Source organism: Trematomus bernacchii, unplaced genomic scaffold (genome assembly GCF_902827165.1).
Source record: "Trematomus bernacchii unplaced genomic scaffold, fTreBer1.1, whole genome shotgun sequence".
Taxonomy (NCBI): domain Eukaryota; kingdom Metazoa; phylum Chordata; class Actinopteri; order Perciformes; family Nototheniidae; genus Trematomus; species Trematomus bernacchii.
This window is the reverse complement of record NW_022987608.1, coordinates 6,748,211-6,767,423: the sequence shown is the minus strand read 5'-3', so window position 1 is coordinate 6,767,423 and position 19,213 is coordinate 6,748,211. Positions and strand designations below refer to the sequence as shown.

The following is a 19,213-nucleotide window of genomic DNA, read 5'->3' as shown; positions in this document are numbered from 1 at the left end:
TAAGGCAATAAAGGCAGTGATGGATGTGGCTTGAGTAATCACTGCTGGCCTTTGCCCAGGAAAATAAGTCAACATCTGGTTTTACAACTCCTCACACACACGCACTTTGCTAACGGTGCCTTCCGTTGACGTGCCCTCTTCTACCGTCCAAAGCCCCTAACCAGTCATATATTAAATTGGCCAACAAGCCAAGGATAGCTTTACACTGCTCTGTTATTCCCTCCTCCTCCTTTCTCTCCTTCATGCCTCTGACCTCTAACCTCACCCCCACAATCCTTTATGTCCTACGGATAGCCATGAAAATCTCTCAAAGAAGAGGAACACAGCATGACATCATTGCACTTTGCTCCCGTTGCTTAAAACATCTTGTACATCTTTATAGAAGAAGTATAATTACTGACAACCATATATCTGTGATCAGCAATGATCTAAAACACTTTTCTTCAAAGGGCTTATATCTCACCTTCGACCTTTCTCTCTCCCCACCCCTTCTCTCTCACCGTGTAGGTACTGCGGACAGCCTGGCGGAGAAAGAGCGCCAACTCATGGGCATGATTGGCCAGTTGAGCAGCCTGAGGGAGCAGCTCCTGGCGGCCCACGAGGAGCAGAAGAAGCTGGCCACCTCGCAGATGGAGAAGCAGAGGCAGCAGATGGAGCTGGCCAAGCAGCAGCAGGACCAGGTACAGAGCTCGCTGCGTGAGAAGGGCTGGATACTGTACGCCTATGCTGCCAAATAAAACCCTTACTAGTTAAGATAATTTAAAAAAAACTAAAATGACTTATCTTCTACCCCACATAATTACACAAAAAGTCAGTAAACAGTCAACAAAAGCACAGGATTGGCTGCTGATTCGGACAAGTTTTACACACACACACGCACCATTATGTGCGGATACACTTATATTTATCACAAATGGTCATCAACAATCCTCGGACAGATCTTACGGTAGGCTGAAAGGTGTGGTGGAAAAGCAGCAAATCGCACAGGACTTTTCTTCCTCTATACTCACACACACACACACATATTATACTGTATAGTGTTCGAGCAGCCAGAGACATGCGCCTTTGGCAGCTTGAACACAGGGACATTGCACAGGAATAAGCTGAGGCTACGTAGCGTTGGAGCGGATGCAGTGCAGACACACACTTACACACACACTCCAAGCTCCCAGGCAAGAGTCTGCCAGGTATTTGCATAGAGAAGGGTTTCCCTCTTTGTTGTGCTGCATGGCTTCTGGAAAGCTCGAGTTTACAAAGAGAATATGCACATAGACACAGAAACACAGCTGTAAGGACAAATCACCTGTGACAAACACACAGTGCCCTTGGCTAACTTCCCTACAAGTGTGTAACGGTTCTAGCTGGACATGAAGGTTCTGTATGTGGATACTGTATTCCTGCCATTCCATTCCCCTCTACAAGCCACTGGAGAGTTACAGTGCAAAATATATATTTATTTTATTCCAGTAACTGAAATGTCATCACAAGCAACGGAAATAAATGTGTAAAAGTAAGAAGATTACTCCAAATTAATCAGAATATAAAAAATGGACATCAGCAATGCCCATGTCAGTGAGTGTGTCGGTGTGGCAGTGTTGTCCACTTGGCTGTGAGCTCGACACGAGAGGAGCTCTTTAATATTTCATGCCAGGGCATCGACCCTCTGTCGTGCCTCAGAGACCTGCAGATGTGTCGCATCTCCCAGAGGCCCCGCACACACACTCACAACACATGCACACACTCCCACACTAACACACTGCATATACATTCAAATAATCTGTTGTGTTCTCCCTCCTCAGATTGCCCGGCAACAGCAGCAGCTTCTGCAGCAGCAACAACACAAATCAACCTTCCTGGCAGCAACAAATCCAGGTGAGGCCTGGTTTCTGTGTGTATGTGTATGTGTGTGTCCAATCCATGTGTGTAGTCAGGTGAATGTATTTTTTCAAGTGTTTGTGTGGATGTGCCCACAAAGGCAACTCTGTGATTGTGATTGTTGCAGATTATTTGCTCAGCCATCAGCATTTGGGGCCTGAATCAGTGTTGACTGATACTAGCCCCTCCTACACACACACACACACACACACACACACACACACACACACACACACACACCACACACACACACACACACACACACACAACCACACAACCACACACACACACACACAACCACCCCACACACCACACACAACACCCAACACACACAACACACACACACACACCACACACACACACACACACACACACACACACACACACACACAACACACACACACACACACCACACACACACACACACACACACACCACACACACATCACACACACACACACCACACACACCACACACACCACACACACACAGTGCAATCACTTGAAGTGGTCAGTCTGCTTGGAAAATCAGAACTCGAACAGTATGTTCGTTTTAAGTCTTTATTATATAGTGGCATAAGTTTTGGCAAGTTTACATTTCTTTGATGTATGTTGTATAAATCCAGAGAAGTCACTCAAAACAGAAGTGAATTATTTCTATTGTTTTGCTAAATTGCAAATACAATTTTAGAATGATAACACAATGTAATCCCGAGTAAAAGTATTGATTTTGGCCATTAGGAAGTTGACTCACATATCTTTGGCTACCTGTCCTCATCCTACCTTTGCCATTCATAAATCAGTTTGTTTTTTTATCTTCCAGTGAAAGGAAGCATTATGCTCTCTTTACTTTTTATCAATCACCTGACATCCACAGGAGGAATTCCTTTCACCAGGAAATATAAGGAAATGATGATAACCTTGAATAGCAAAAATACATCTGAAGAGTTAATTATCTTAAACGTCCATTTGAATGTGAGTCTGTGTCTTAGGCTTCAGAGAAAAAAGGGTGGGTATATAAGTAACACTAAAAAATGGAGGTATTGTCCTTTTGGCTGCTACACTGGAGCCTCTATGTTGGTCCAGGTGGCTTGGAACGAATAGCCCAGGCCTTTGTAAAAGCAGATGACACTGAATTTTGAGCTGAGAAAGCCAGGCTTTGTATCATAAAGAGACACCCTGTCCAAGAGGGAACACACACATACACACACACACTCCCTTTCCCCTAAGAGTTTACCAGTACACAGTTTGTAAGATAAGAGACCTTGTGATAGCATGCATGTGGGACGTGTGTCTATGTGTCCACGATTGTGTGTAAAGCAGCTGTGTTTATTTGCTTTGTGCGAGTCAAACTATGAATTGTTCGCGTTTTGTGTCTTTGACAAAAAAAAAAATTCTTTCTTAGGTTTCCTCTGTGCATTCTCAAGCGTCCATTTCTTCATCTGTGCGTACGTGTGCGTGTATGTTCGCCGCAGCTGTGTGTGTTAAGCCATAAACACGTCCGCTCATGATTCACTCCCTCGCGACCCCGCCGAGACAAAGCTCTCTTTTCCCATGACTTTGCAACCTTTTCCCAAACAAGCGTCTCTCCATTGAGCGGGCCCAACAATAGTTTCTCACAAGCAGGGGCAGCTGTAGGCAGCCTCGTTAAGAGCGGGACACAATCAACAGGGGCTCATCACAGGAGCGCACAAACACACACACATCCACGTATATCACACTCATCAAAGTGCGCACAAACAAACATACAACAAAATATATACGCCTCCTCTCGCCCGCAATATCGCAAGCAGTCTCGGAGAGCGCTTCACACTCGCCTGATGATCAAACACACACTCATCATCAAAGACTTGGTCGAGAAATACACTGCTTAATCATTCATGAAGAGATTGTCCGCACAATCCCACAATACAATGGCCTGCCAGAGAAAGGGCACCAGGTTCAGAGTGTTGGGGTTTGTGTGTCTGTGTGTGTTTTTTCTGTCTGTATGATAAGCCCCTTGTGATTGCATTTCCCCCTAACGAGGCTGAGTTCAGCTGTCCCTTCGTGTGTGTGTGTGTGTGTGTGTGTGTGTGTGTGTGTGTGTGTGTGTGTGTGTGTGTGTGTGTGTGTGTGTGTGTGTGTGTGTGTGTGTGTGTGTGTGTGTGTGTGTGTGTGTGTGTGTGTGTGTGTGTGTGTGTGTCTGCGTCCTTGGCTTTGTTAGGCCCAAACCCCCAAAGGCCTGTGAAGAATGCTTTCAACCGTCCACTTGGAAGAGGTGATGAAATGAAACGAATAATCAAGCTCATGAAAAAGAAAGGAGTGACACACATCCCCCATGAAAGGAGGACAAATTATTTATTGTCCTCGTGTCCGGTTTCCTATTTTTCTCACCCTGAAACCCAAATCAAGCCAGCGATATGCATGTGAGGGTCCGCTATTTAGGCCAACGGCACTCTCTGAATGTGGTGCGGGGCTGACAAACAAGCCGGTTTATTTACAGAGGCGGGCATCACAGAAACATAAGCTAATGACAAACAGGACACACATGCACACACCATTCATTAGTGTCCAGGAGTCAGTGATTGGCTACTTTATTGCTCTGACTAATTAAATGTGCCTGGATTTATTCATACATTAGACTCAATTATTATGCTTTATTTTGTCCCATCCTCTACCGATACACACACACACATTCAAAGTTTACTTTTAGGGGAATATCCCATTCTAGATCCTGATCCTGATTTGCTCTTGAGGACAAGTCCTGAATAAACCTTTACCTCTATCCTTACCCCACCTCTAATTCTAACCCTTAATCCACATCACCCCTACAATTTTGTGCTCAATCTGAGGGTACAACACAACTTGTTCTCTAAAGAATTACAGAACAAGAACATGTGAGCGCATAAAGACACACAGACACACTACAACACATTACACACACACTTCTACCCCCTGCTAGGGGCCTTCTTGTTAAGCTCAAAGGGGTGAGCACATTTCCTCGAACTTCGCTTTACTTTGCCCCTCGTCTCCTCTCATTCTAATTAAACAACTTGTCTCCGAGGCTCCCTCCGGTGTTGCTGGGGACGACAGTTGCCGCTGTGCAGGGAAGCGCAACGGGGATGAAAGGAGCTCACCTGCCGAGCGGCTCAGGGCTTACCTTGAGAACACGCACACATTTTTTATAGAACAGAGGCAGCGCTCGCACCCACAGTGTATATTGAAACAGAGGGATGAGGGGACACGAGTGTGTTCTGCCTAATGAATCAAAAACCACTAAACCAAGTCACACACACACACACTCACACAGTCTTTCATTTCATCAAGTGCCACAGTGCCTATATGTGGAGGACAGCAAAGCAGAGGAAAAAAAAGAAAAAGTGAGAAAGAAAATGTGTAAAGCCACCTGATGCTTTGACTAGTTTAAGAGAGGCCAGACGCGCCAGAGACAGCGGCTAACAAGCTCTCTATTAGGGCTAACCCACATTGGTAACTCAATCACACACACAGACATATACACACACACACACACACAGACAGACACACACACAAACACACCCTCCAAGTGTTATAGCTGATGCAGTCACAAGCCTCTGTCCGTGTTCAATACGTTTCAATCTGTGGGAGAAAGCAAAAACCCTAAAAAGCTTTTCATTCAATTCCACACACAAACAGTAAACCACATACTGTGCATGCACGCGCACACACACACACCTCCGTACACTGTACATAGGAGCGGCTAACCCAATTGCCTGTGTAATTGTTTAATCACTCCCATTACACCGCAACCAGTGTAATTTGTGTTTTCCTTATGCACTTTATGTGTCGATGTGAACGCACGTTCACTCAAACTGGACCGCAACCAAGCGCCATTTCCACAGAGACTCTCACTTGCCTTCTCCCTAATGTACTCACACACAGACATACCTCTGTGTGTGTGTGTGTGTGTGTGTGTGTGTGTGTGTGTGTGTGTGTGTGTGTGTGTGTGTGTGTGTGTGTGTGTGTGTGTGTGTGTGTGTGTGTGTGTGTGTGTGTGTGTGTGTGTGTGTGTGTGTGTGTGTGTGTGTGTGTGTGTGTGTGTGTGTGTGTGTGTGTGTGTGTACATTCACAGCCGGCTGGCCTCTAATAGCCCCTGTCCATAGACAGTTAATGGACTAATATGAAAGGCCAGCTATCTCTCTCTGTCTCTTTCCCTCTCTCCGTCTCTCCAAATTAATTATTGGTTCAGTCGCTCGCACGTCCCTTCTTTAGCAATAGGTCATCCAGGTCTTGCATTAATTGCTGGAGCATATGGTCGGCAACAGATTTTAGCTGTGGGACTCGCACTTTAGCGGGGGCTATTCTTTTCGCGCGCTCAGATGCGAGCCATATTGTGCGGCGCTGGCAGCTATTGTTCGGCGCATTAACTTCATAGAGCTAATTACTCCCCAATAATAACTTTACCTTGGAGTTTTTAGCGCGCCTCGTGCCAACCAACCTGTTTCGCACCCCATATGTTAATTAGCGGCCACATCTTCATTATGCCGCAGCGGCGCTTTAAGTTCAAGCTGTGCCGCCTGGCGCGTGGTGAACGCAGCCTCGACTCGCTGCCAATTATCCAACATTTGCTCCCCTCTCCGTCTCTCCTTCCCTCGCTCTTTCTCCCTCTCCTGTTCATTCTGCTGTTTATTTCTTGAGAAGTTCTCGCCAGGGTGAATTGTCGACTTCTCTTTTTCTTTTTGGCCTTTTTGCCCCTGTGAAAAGTTCTCTGGAAATAAAGTTTCACACGTCTCCTTTATATCTATTTTTTCCATTCCCGAGTTGTTTTCTTTGTTTTCCATTCAGTTATCCCTGATTAGAGGATTCTTTTTCAGATGAGTTCCAGTTTTGTTTGTTTCAGGTTTCTTTTAGCGAATCCCCTTATCCTCGGCGTCTGCAGCCTACAGTAGCAGCAGTGTGATGTCTTCTCTGTGTGTTGTAGGTTTTCATGTTCACTTTGGGCCTGATGTGAAAGAGAAGCTGAGGAGTGCGTTATTCCCCAAAGCGCCTGCTGTTTCAGATGTGCCTTTTCCTTTATGTGGGATCTGGAGATTGTCTGATAGATCTGGCCTCGCTCTCACTTTCCCTATCTCTGTTTCTCTCACAGGCTTTTCTATCCTTCTGTCAATGCACCGCTTTGTCTCTGATTCTTATTCTCTGATTTGGGAAAGCGCCCTCCCTCTCTCTTCTACTAGTCCCACTTTCAAAGTTTACACTATGATCACGAGGCTAACACACAGAACTCGTAATCCACTTTAACGTATTGCATTATTGTGTATCCAATATTAGTTGATTACATTTTGCAGATGTATAGGAATGTAAATGTGAAGGAATGCACAGAGGGACGCTCCGATATATAATATGATCAGCTAGTGGACAACCCCCCTCACCCAAACACACACGCACACACATTTCAGACAGCCTTTGTAGAGTGCCTTGTTTCTCACTGTTACGCTCAACTTGCTCTGACCCATGTTTACTGCCTCATATGTGTGGAGGTCAGTGTGTGTGTGTGTGTGTGTGTGCCAGTGACCATGGTAGGCTCGTGGTGCTGCTCATCAGCTCAACAGCTGTTACACACATATCCAACTCAACTATTATAACAGCGCCATATGGGAGGAAATGATCCTCCATAAACCATTCTCTGTCTTTTTCTCTGTGTATTTCAGTGTTTTTTTCTTTCTCCTTCGTGTCTTTCTCTTGTCTCTTTTCTGCTGCTTGATCTTCTTATCCCATTGTGGAGACGCACATATATTGTGCAACAGTTCTGTAGGCTGATTCATATCTTCCTATTGTGCGCAGCCTTTTTTTTGAAGAGATATAAAAAGAGGCAGATATAGAGAGGAGAAGCCATCTGCGCGCAGTATATGTGCCAGTGTGTGTCTATGTACAGTATGTATGAATTACAGCTGCCAGACTTATCCTCTTCTCTCCTCCTTTCCTCCCAAGTCATCTCCGCTTTGCTCACTTATCTTTCCTCTCATCTATTCTTCTCCTCTTATCACCTCTTCTCTCTTATCTTTTATTTCCACTCGTCTCCTCTCAGCTCCTTTCCTCTCCTTTTTTATCTTCTCCTCCTTTCCTCTTATGTCCTTTCTTCTTATTTCCACTCCTGTCTTCTCCTTTCCTTTCCTCTTATCTCCTTTTTTCTCCTCTCCTTTCCTTTCCTCCCCTTTCTCCTCTCCTCTCTTTTCCTCCTCCCTACGGTACATTACAGTATTGCTAGCCAGCTCCACTCCAGCATATGTCCAATTAGGCCTGAAAGGCAAAGCGGAACTGTTCTGTCTGTGATTTGTCCCGGCGGGGGTCCTGTCCGAGCGTCGCGCTGGAACGCCTCTCCCTTCTGATCGCGCGGCACGGCGGTTTATGGTTAACCAAAATGGTGGAGTAATTATTGTTTTTGGTGTAAGGGGGGAAACAGGAGCCGCTTGAAGAGAGCTGTATTCCCCTGCGCTGTGATAGTTTGATTACAGTGCTGCTGGCTGCCGCATGCCGACACACAGGAGGAGGGGCAGAGGAGACCCCTCACACAGAAACACACACATAGGTATTTACAGTACACAGGCATGCATACGCCCAGGGAAACTTGAGTATACACACACGGGGAAGCTAGGAGCGCTGTTAACACTGAGACAGCCGCTCTCTATTTACCTGTCTCAAGCACTTCAAGTGTCCATATCACAGAGATATTACCTGATTTCACCGTGGAAACCACCACATCCTTATGATTGTGCAGCCATTTCCTTCACTCCAGATCAATTTTCTCACATCCAACTGCTTTTACCTGCCCATTATCCTATTCAGCCACTCTGCCCTCCAGGGAAAATAAGAGAGGCAGGGAGAGCAGGAGAGAGGCGATGAGTTGTAAAGAGGGAACAAAGTGCTATGCAGGAATACAGGTCAAAGGCCTGAAGACCCCATCAGAGATTTGATCTAAAGGGGCACCCAACCAATTGTGTTACAAGCAGTTTACACGTCCTATGGAGTATTAGCTGGCGTTTGAAAACAATTGGATAAAGTATTCTGGAGGAGCCTTCTCTGGTATATAATCAATAGAGAACAAATGCACTAAGGACGATGACAACGTATATTTCAAAGAGTTTTACTTGTGTTTCAGGACATACGAAACACACAAGCCACCTTTGAACTGATAAGCCTTTTGTCTAAAGTAAGTTTGCAATACACCTGTACACCTGCATTTTTATTTTTATTTGCTCATATGATCTCAAATGGAGGGAAAAAACTGTTTGCCTGGGGTGTTAAATAAATAATATAAGTATAGATAAAAAGAGTGTTGTGAGTGTTTATTTCAGTAGAGTGTAGGCGTAGCATTGTTGTATTGCTGCCATGCCCAAAGACTCAAAAGCAGACTAGTAGCCAATGAAAACCCCACATTGTATGTTTCAACTACGTTAATAAAAAATAACATAACTGAGATAGTATACCTATAGCATTAACAGTTATTGGAGCACTGTTGAGTATTGGAATAGGAAGCACAATAACTGCTTATACTGACTTTTAGGAGAATGTGCACACAATTTGGCTTGAGCTCCTTGTTCTCTCTACATCATTCCAGCATTACACCTCAGCCTTACAGCTCGATAAGATTCCTTATTTTCCTCCTCGTCTCACCTTATTCCTCTCCTTCTCTCCTCCCCACTTCCTCTCCTCATCTTCTCCCATCTCTCCTCTCAAACTGTCAGTCAGTCCATCACACGCAAGTCTTTGTGCGTTGTTTTTGGCAGAACGCTGTTTAGTGCAACCATCTGTCTCCTACTTCTCTCTCTTTCTGTCTCTCCTTCTCTCCCTCTCCTGTCGTCCCTGCCAAAGCCACCCATCGGAGGAGCTTTTTTCTGCGTCTCCTTTTAAAATCCTGGAAACCTTGTGAAGTCGTATGGCTCTCTGCCGACGGCCGCGCAGAGAGGGTTGTGTGTTACTGTGTGTTTGGGTAGTTGAGGGGGTTGATGTGGGGAGAAGGGAGAGAACATCATCTTCCAAATGAAAAGGGAAAGGCCAGCTGTTGTGCGAGTTTAGTGAACTGTTCCCATAACTTGCTTTCTGTCTTTGAATCTAGAAGATAGAGTGCTTAGGACTGTGTGTGTGTGTGTGTGTGTGTATGAGGGGGTGGGTTCATTAGTGTCTTTTCAGACTGATTTCATATGTGTGTTCCATATGTATGTCATTAATTTATGTATATGAGCCTGAATGCATATGATTGTGTGAAATGATTATGATGTAATGTAGATTTAACTGTCTCCACTATGGCAAAGACGTCTGTTCTGGGGTCAGTTACACACATAAATGCACATTCAATGCATGTAAATGTAATTACACTTAAAGAGATGCCAAAGGTGCTGATGTTTATTTCCTCTTTTCTCCCCACTTCCTCCTCTCCCCACCCCCCTCTCCTCCCCCTCCTCCATCAGCAGGTCCAGGGCCAGCTCCCCCCGCTGATGATTCCCGTCTTCCCCCCGGACCAGAGGACCCTGGCGGCGGCGGCGGCCCAGCAGGGCTTCCTGATGCCCCCTGGCTTCAACTACAAGCCTGGCTGCAGTGAGTAGCTTCCTCACGTACCGGCATGAATAGGTGTAAAAGTACTTTTTTTATGTGTGATGTTTCAAATGTTTTTCACCAAAGCAAGGTAGAGTCTGACCGTTTTCCCACACAAGGAGTGGGACTGTTTCCCAAAAGACGAGCTCGCCCCTACAACAACATCTCTCCCTCTTAATAGAAAAACCAGTCCAAATACACCCTTCCTGTTTACACTCTCAATTTCTCCCTCCCTCTCTCGCTCAGTCCTCTTGGCTCCATCCTTTTGTCTTGTCTATTTTTTGACGAATAAAAGCAACAAAATGCAGGCGTCCTGCAGGACATGTTTTTTTTTTTATTATTTGGCCATCACGCTCCGGCTGTGTGGCAATGTGTTGTTTACCATGATAGAGAGAGAGAGGCAGAGACAGAGAGGTGGGAGCTTGCCAGGGGATGCTGGGAATAAATGCACGGTGGGGGGTTAGCAGAGGGGGGGGGGGGGGGGGGGGGGTGGTGGTAAATGTGACCTGCCCCAGGTTCTCCTCACATTAACACGGGAAGCAGCCAGAACATGTTTCCAACACAGCCCACACACACTAACACACAAACGTACCGGCAGCCAGAGAAAGCTTTGTGATATCGCAACACAAAAAAAAAAGACTTCCACACTGATCTGAGAGCGTGCACATGAGCGCGTGCACGCTCAGTCCCCCCCCCCACCCCCACCCCCTTAGAGTTTCACAGCTTCCCAAACAAGTCCACTCCATTTTAATTAGTGCCATCTTCACCCACGCCCACTGCCCACGTAAATACCCTATCAAGTGGTGGGCTTGTCTTTTCACTGCCTCCGCCAACTCCAACCGGACTGGCACTCGGCGCCAGGCTGAGCCGCCCCTGAGAAAACTCTCTGGCAACTTTCAAACTTGTTGTGAGTTGCTGTAGTTTGGTGCTGCCACTCTAAATAGGACATGTGTAGCATTGTGATCTGACATATTCTCGCAGCTCCTCATAGCTTTGAAGATAGGAATAGATTTTATCCACACGTTATGGATTTCTTGGCACTCTCATAAACCCTTGTTGAACAGTGGCACAATTTATCTACCGTCCAAGCTGTTGATATCAAAGATAAAGATAACTTTTTAACCTTTGCGTGGACTTATAATTTAGTTTAAATATAAAAAAGTACATTTGTTCTAAACAACACTGCATTATCAGGTATGACATTTTCATAATTTTCTTAAAAATATCATTTGGAGCTGGTTATAGTTGCTTAATTACGATTTAAAAACAAACAGAAAATGTAACCCCCCCACCATGAATTGTTGAAGAAAAGCTTTTAACAATGTAGGACATTTAAAATTGTGCACAAATTGACACCACAGGAATATTGATGCCTTAATCTACCTCCCTCCTTCGCATGTTTCTCAGTGAGAAATGTCATCTTTGTCCGCCGAGGTCACTGTCCCCGAGCCAAGAGCAACATGTTTGCTTTCCTCCGTCCGTCTCCCTTTTGTTACAGCGACCCCCAGGAGGAGCATAAATATCCACCCAGCTCATGTTTGTCTAGGGAGCGAGGAGAAAGGACCCATCTCCTAGAATACACAGTCCTGAAATAATTATTTAATCCCTCCTGCCCTCCTCCCCGCTGGAGAAAAGAATGTCTCAGCTTTGCTTTCCTATTTTTTTTTTTTTAAAGAACCGAGTTATATGGGAAAATATGTCCGGAAAGACATTCTTGGCCTATCTCAAGCGCGCACACACACACACACACACGCACGCACACACACACACACACACACACACACACACACACGCACACACACACACATACATACATTTACGCAGGCACACACATGCACAAAAGAAGGCCCCAAGAAGCTGACCGCTGAAGGTTGAGGTCAGAGATGCAAGGTCAAACCATGAGCAAGTTTTCCTCCGTGAAGAATAGAGCGTCCTTGATGTAACACTAGCATACAGTCTGACCTCAGGTCACTGTGATTGGTCAAAATGTGAACCAGAGCAGTCAACAGGCAGGTTTTATTCAATGTGACGATTATTAGGTGCAGTATTCCTCATCTCCTCTCCCCTCCCTCACCCCCCATCACCTCCGCCCCTCATCCCTGACCTTTTCTCTCCCTCTCGGAGTAATTACAGCGCGGCCTATCTGCACCTGGTCACTAATAAACCGCTCTCGTCCTCTTCTCTGTCTCCTTCTCCCTGCACTTCTGTCATCTCCTCCGCCCTGTTCGTCCATCCATCTCTTGATTTATTCTTCCTGACAGTGGGGGGGAGAAAGGTGGAGAGTAACTTGTGAAGAAAGAAAGATGACAACAAGAAGGACACAAGGAGGGAGAAAGGGGGAGCCGGGCTGAAAGCAGCCCCGACAAAGCAGGAGAACAGACAGTTGAGAGGAGAGAAAAAAGGGGAGAGAAGAGAGCGGCAATCGGCAGTGGCGGCTCTTAATTACGGCGCTGGGGCCAGCTTTATCAGAAGCCCCTCACCTCGCTGCTCTTTGTCAGGGGGTATTAAGGAGGAGGACACACAATCAGGCTTTTCATTAAGGCCCTACCGGCAGCACACACAAAGGACGGCTTTAACAGCTGCACTAAGGGACTCAGGTGGTGGTGGGGGTGAGGCGAGGGGAAGGAGAGGGACAAAGGTGGGAGGAGAAAAACAAGAGGATGAGGGTAAAGAGAGGGGGGATGCAGAGACAGGAGGAAGAGGGTAAGTGGAGAAAGGGTGACAAGATGTAGAAAAGAGGGAGAAAGGATGAAAGTCTGATAGAGGCATGGAGAAGGCCTGGTGTGTCAAAATAAACAAAAACTGACATAAAAATGTGATCTTCTCTGATTTCCTTCAGGTGACCCCTACCCTCTCCAGCTCATCCCCACAACCATGGCTGCTGCTGCTGCTGCTGCTGCCGCCACACCAGGCCTGGGACCCCTACAACTCCAGGTAAGACTGCAGGATACACACATGACATCATGTCCATGACAACAACAATCAAAACTCTGGGAATGTCACACAAATATTCAATTTTCCTTTTCACTTGGGTGGTCCCATAAAGAATAAATCCCCTGACAGTGTTGGGGGTGCAAAGCTGTCACTGTCAGCCAAAGTGTGGACAGTGAAGTCATCTTAGAAAAACATGATCTCAATGATCAGAGCTCAAAAATCTCACAGAACTGACAAGTGTTAGCGTAGCCCTCGGCTCTGTCCGGCAGTATTCAGACTGACTGTCAGAGCTAATGTGTGGGTGAAGCTGAAGAGATCTCTTTCAGCAGCACAGAGGCATCTTTGTGTGTGAAGTTATCATCATGATCCAAATGATGGTCACATTTTGTTTCTCAAGCACCTGGACGTTAGGCTTTAAATACCGCTCAGCTTTCAATTTACGATGTTGGATAACTTTTCTCCACTCTCATATGTGCAGCTCTGCCTCTTATCTCATAATCATGTCTCATCCGCTTAATAAGCAAGAGAGCAGAAAGAGATGACAAAGAGAGACAAAGCCTAAGAGGGGTAAAAAACAGTCAACATCTGTTATGGTGTTTTTAAGGAGGGTGAGCCTGACTTTGGTCCTCTTCCTGTCTGCACATTTAGGATAAGCGGCCTATTGCTCGTTAATCCCGACCCCACGATCACTGCTCGTACACTCACTCTCTCTCCCTCTGACACACACATACGCGACCAGACCTCACACACTTCCACTCATATCCACGTGGGCTTTGGGGCCCCACTCTCCCGGGGGTTAAGAGCCTGCGCGGGCGTCCCCCCGTGTGCCTGTCAGAAACACATTAACCTCCGGTGTGGGGCTCGGCCCCTGAACAGGCTGCACTTGGCCCTCATGTCTACTTGACATGCATTATCATAAAATATGACATCTGAGCGAAGCAGCTGCCTTCACACACATTTCTGTTGTACATCTTTTTCACTTACTGTACATACACAAGGGGAATGAGGGGTGAAATATGGGTTAAAGGTGAGGCAGAGTGTGTGTAATACATTTGCACCTGTCAGCCAAACGTGCTGCCCCATATGCTAGACACTGCAGGGAGAAAAGAATAAGTGTGTAATTCTATCATGGAGAACGGACCCCGCTGTCGTCACTGATTTCATTATAACCCGTGTGTTTGAGCACATTTCTGTGTTTAGCCCGAGAATAATGTCCTCTGTGCCGTTATCACTGCTTCAATCTAGCTGTCCATATGTTCCACTGTGTTCAGAAACACTCAATCTCCAGTTGAACGGCTTTGTCCACCTTGCAATTGGATTTTGTTTTTCACCTACAGGGAGGGGTGAGAGGACACAAGTGCAAAAAAACATCTCACTAGCAGATTTCTTTCTTACAATCCTCTCAGACACACACAGTCACACCCACACACACACACACACACACACACACAGTGGCACATTGAGATTAAGGCCTGTCAGAAAGAAACAGATTTGCCCAGGCTAACACAAGTACAGATGTCTCAATGTGGATGGATTTCCTTTGGGATCGTCCTTGCGCCCTCATTTGATGAGGTGTTTCTGCCGCCGAGACAAGACATGACAGTTAGTTTGGGCCTCAGGTCGCCACGGCAACACAGCGGTTTGGCAGGGAGGACACAAATGAACCCACTTAACCGAGACAAACACACACACACACAAATAGAGATTGAAAATAAAAGATTTTCAGATAGAGAAGACAATGAAAATCCCAGCTGCATTCAGGAGCACATGGAAACATACCGACAGATACGTTAGTTCAACTTCAACTGAACACATACACACATAGTCAGTGTATACAGTTATTAATTGAACACACCCAATGCTGGCCAACATTTCTCATAGGTGCTATGTCATGATTTTCCTACATTTCTGCATTAAAATGTTGACTTTTTAACAAATACACCAAAAATAGCTTGAATTCAAAATACACACTTTTTGAAAAGGTGTTATAAATCTAAGATGAGTAATTTTTTTAGTCCACAAAAATAATAATGTAATCCTTAAATGAGGTACAAATATGTATTTATTGGAGTTTTAGTGATAAGCATCTCACATCTTAGAGTGGATGTCTCATCTCAAGCAATGAAAGGAAATAATTAATCCGACCAAGGTCATGACCTTTGGTGCCTCAGCACTTTCAAAAGGCTTTTATAGACTCACTTGGGAGAGTGCTACAATGGGGCTAATGATGTTAACTACAACAAACACCATATTTGTAGTTTAAAGTTAAGATATTTCTAAACAGAACATGGTGAACGTGAACATTGTCGAGATCTAAAATACTGATGTGGATAAAGTTAGAACATTTCAATTATAAGCTGATAAAACAGCTGTATGTTAAAAACACAAGCACAGTCACACATGTACATGTTTAAACTATAAAAGGTTTTTGATATAATGCCAAACAATCTTTCAGAATCCACTTCTCATAACAGCACAGATTTGACTTAAGTGCAGTTCTTAGAAACATGTATTAATCTCTCAATGATGTAAAGCTCTTTACATGTGTAAAATATCTTTCATAGAAATCAACAGAGTAGCTCTTACAGTCAATGGGAGCTTAACACAGAATCCTTTACAGACGCTTTTCAAGGCTTTCGAGTGTACAAGGTTGGCATTTAGCGTCTTAATCTGGGGGATGAGTGTGACATTGTGCATTAGAGCATGTTAATCTGGCTCCCTGTTGACCCTTGATATCATTGATATCATCCACAAATGGACTAGGAAGGACAGACAGAATAAAAAGAAAATGCACTCATCCGGGCAAGAGAGGGAGAGATTGGCGATAAAGGTGAAAAGGTACCAGAGAGGTATTTAGAAGGATGATCAGCTAAAAGGATACACACAGAGAAATGGTGGGGAAAGAGGTAAGTGGAAGAGAAAAAGTGTGGATGTACGTGAGAGATTAAATGTGTGCATTTGTGTGTGTGGCGTGGCATAAAGAGGGTCAATGGCACGGGTCAGGCATCATATGGAGAGGCAGATGTTGGAACATATTGTCCTGGATTACCACACTGTACACCGGAGAGATGGGCGGGCGAACAACGGACAGGCGGTTAGAGGGGAGGGAGGGAGGGAGGGAGGGGGATGAGGAAAAAACAGACAGGGACAGATGACAGAAGGTAAATGAGAAATCAATCGAGCAACTCGTTTCCCCACAAACCCTTATCTCAGGAGAGAAACAGTGCAGGGAAGCGTTTTCTCAGATGAGAGCATTGCTCCACCGTTGGTATCTTCTTATTGGCCTTAAGGCTGCTTGGAGTTGTAAGGAAAAGCCATTTTGTGATAACAGCGTGGGATCAATGTAAATCAATAGGCAGCAGAGATAGGCCACTATAGCTGGGCAAACTGCCTTACCACTTCCAAACACATGATGAGTAAAGCACATGTGGATGTATAAACTCTCTAATCAATTATTGGTGTGTTTTAATTACTTAAACATATTCCTCTCAACATTGTGATGAGAAAACCAAACGTTCAGGATGCAGTTTTGAAGTAATTGAAATATAAAAGTGAAAACTAACTTTCTTTGATTCTGTTTTAAAGTTATGTTCAACCGTCTAAAGCTAGCACAAAGAAAAATAACCTAAACACTTCAAATGTTTGTTGTTAAAGGAAAAGAACATGTCCTTGAGGCTCTGCCATAAAGGTATAAGGAAAGCACCTGTAATGGTGTTATAAACACTTTTCCACTGTATTCAGCTCGCTCTGTGGGTTCTTTTGACTTCATTTGTTGCTTAGTTCAATCACAAATCGTTACTCAGTTACTTTCAAAGGAGGCAGAATCAAAGGAGAAAATGCGAAGACAGGGTTTGTGTCCAATGTCTCTGACTCACTCTTTTTACACGTACTGATAAAAACAGACAGGAAGTCAGACAGACAGACAAGAATCCATTGAGATCCATACAATAGTCCTCGGTGTCCATGTAAACAATAGAGCTCTGAAGCGCCGCTAACTCTCACAACAAAGACCGGGCGGGCTGGTAATCTGACTAAAGCTGCAGATTATTGACCAAGACTCACTCACACACACACCCACACACACACACACACAAACATGATCCCCCCTACTAAGATGACGAGAGACACAGTACAATCTCACTAATACCAAACAATCCTCCCCATTCTCGGAAAAACACTCAGTAACATATTACCTTTTTACTGTTTGTCAACGGGCTTCATTTATTCGCATTCACACACACAGAAACGCACACACACACAGAAATGGTGGGTTTCTGATCAGTAGACATACACACAAACACAAGCAGGTCTTAAAAAACACACACACACACACACAGCTCAGCAGTATGCCTTGCCAGTGAGTGACATTTCAAATTCCTTAGTCCCATCCTTCATCTACGATTGCATTCCCCCACCCCTCGCTCATTGTGTTGCTTTGTGTGAGTGTGTGTGTGTGTGTGTGTTAGTATGTGTGTGTGTGTTCGCTCCTCCGGTCACCCCAAGGGGCTTTGCGCTGTCACTTCCTGTTTGTTGACATGCATGTCGTTGTGGCGACGCTCTGGGCGCGCTCTACAGTGCCCTCTGTGTGTGTGTGCAAGCATGTGTGTGTAAGAATGTGTGTTTGTGTGTGTGTGTCATTGCTCGCCGGCCCATTGAGCGGGCTTTGAGTGACGGGAGCTGGCCTTGTAATGGAACTCAATTCACTCGGCAAATAAAGAGGCCTTTGAACCACTGGTCCGAATATGGCAGGACACACACACTCGCTCAGACACACACACCAACACACACACCCACTGCCTGTGGTCCCCTTGCTAGGGGGTTTGGCTGGTAGGGAAGGGCGGGTGAGGGGTGTTCATGCTCGGCTGCCCCCCGCCCCCCCCCCCTCTCTCTTCCAGGAGCCACAGTGCGGCTAATTGAAGAGAAATGAGCGAGCAGAGGCTGATCTGATCTCAGTCCCCGCACTGCATTCACGTAACTCGCCAGAGCATGACCGACCGCCCGCTGATTTCCACAGCAGCAGCACCCTGTCTACTGTATGTACCTCAATTATTACCGTCCCCCTCGGTGTCCATGACATCAGCTGAGCAGAGACCACTGTCTGATATTTAGCAGAGAGGAAACATCAACTCCTGATTTTTTCTTTTTTGAAAGAGGACAACACACAAATGCAAGTGCATATGTAAAGCTTCCAGTGTTGAAGCTACTTTGCATTCATTTCTATATATAAATGCAGAAAGCAGTTCATCTTTTTACAAGGACAGGACATGTATCTTATTTAAGAGTAAACAACAAGTTTGGGAAAGCAGTTAAAGCAATACAATAAGTCACTGTTTCAGTGTTGGACAGTGAATATTGTTGTTGCCACATGTGAGTGAGAGTCAAGTTATTTCAAATTCAAATATGAGTTTGTTCCAAAAACGACTTCTTTGTCTTGAGTGTGTGCTGCCAATTTAAATGTCTCCTCTTTTTTCTTGTTTGTATAAAAAAGATAAATGTCTTTATTTAAGATAGCAGAGGAGAGCAGGAGCTAATGTGGCTGTCAAGAAAGATAGAGTGAGGTACAGACAGACAGAGAGAGAGAGCAGTGACAGCATCTCTTCCCTGTCCATTTGCATAAACCAGCCTTTGTTTGACGCCGGTGGCCGGCAGCCAAGCACCAACAGAAGGACGGAAGTTAAACTAAAAAAAACAAAAAAGGATGGTCCTTTTCCAGAAAAATCTTCCACCAGAAATAAATGATAACAATTATAACTATTCAAAAAGAAAAACACATCAGTTACTTCTCGCTAAACAACCGTTCTGCTGCTCTTCAGAAGAGGGAATAACAATTCGGAGAAAACAAAACAGCGTCTTAGAGA

The 19,213-nt window shown here is 45.1% G+C and overlaps 1 protein-coding gene across 1 annotated transcript in view; it reads left to right on the top strand.

Moving 5' to 3' along the window:
- Positions 1-19,213, top strand: part of sox5 (SRY-box transcription factor 5) — an 80,722-nt gene that overhangs the window by 43,378 nt on the left and 18,131 nt on the right. Inside the window, 5 exon segments of the mRNA XM_034131479.1 lie at positions 508-680; positions 1,800-1,856; positions 1,858-1,872; positions 10,298-10,424; positions 13,261-13,355. Coding sequence (XP_033987370.1) covers positions 508-680; positions 1,800-1,856; positions 1,858-1,872; positions 10,298-10,424; positions 13,261-13,355 — 467 coding nt within the window.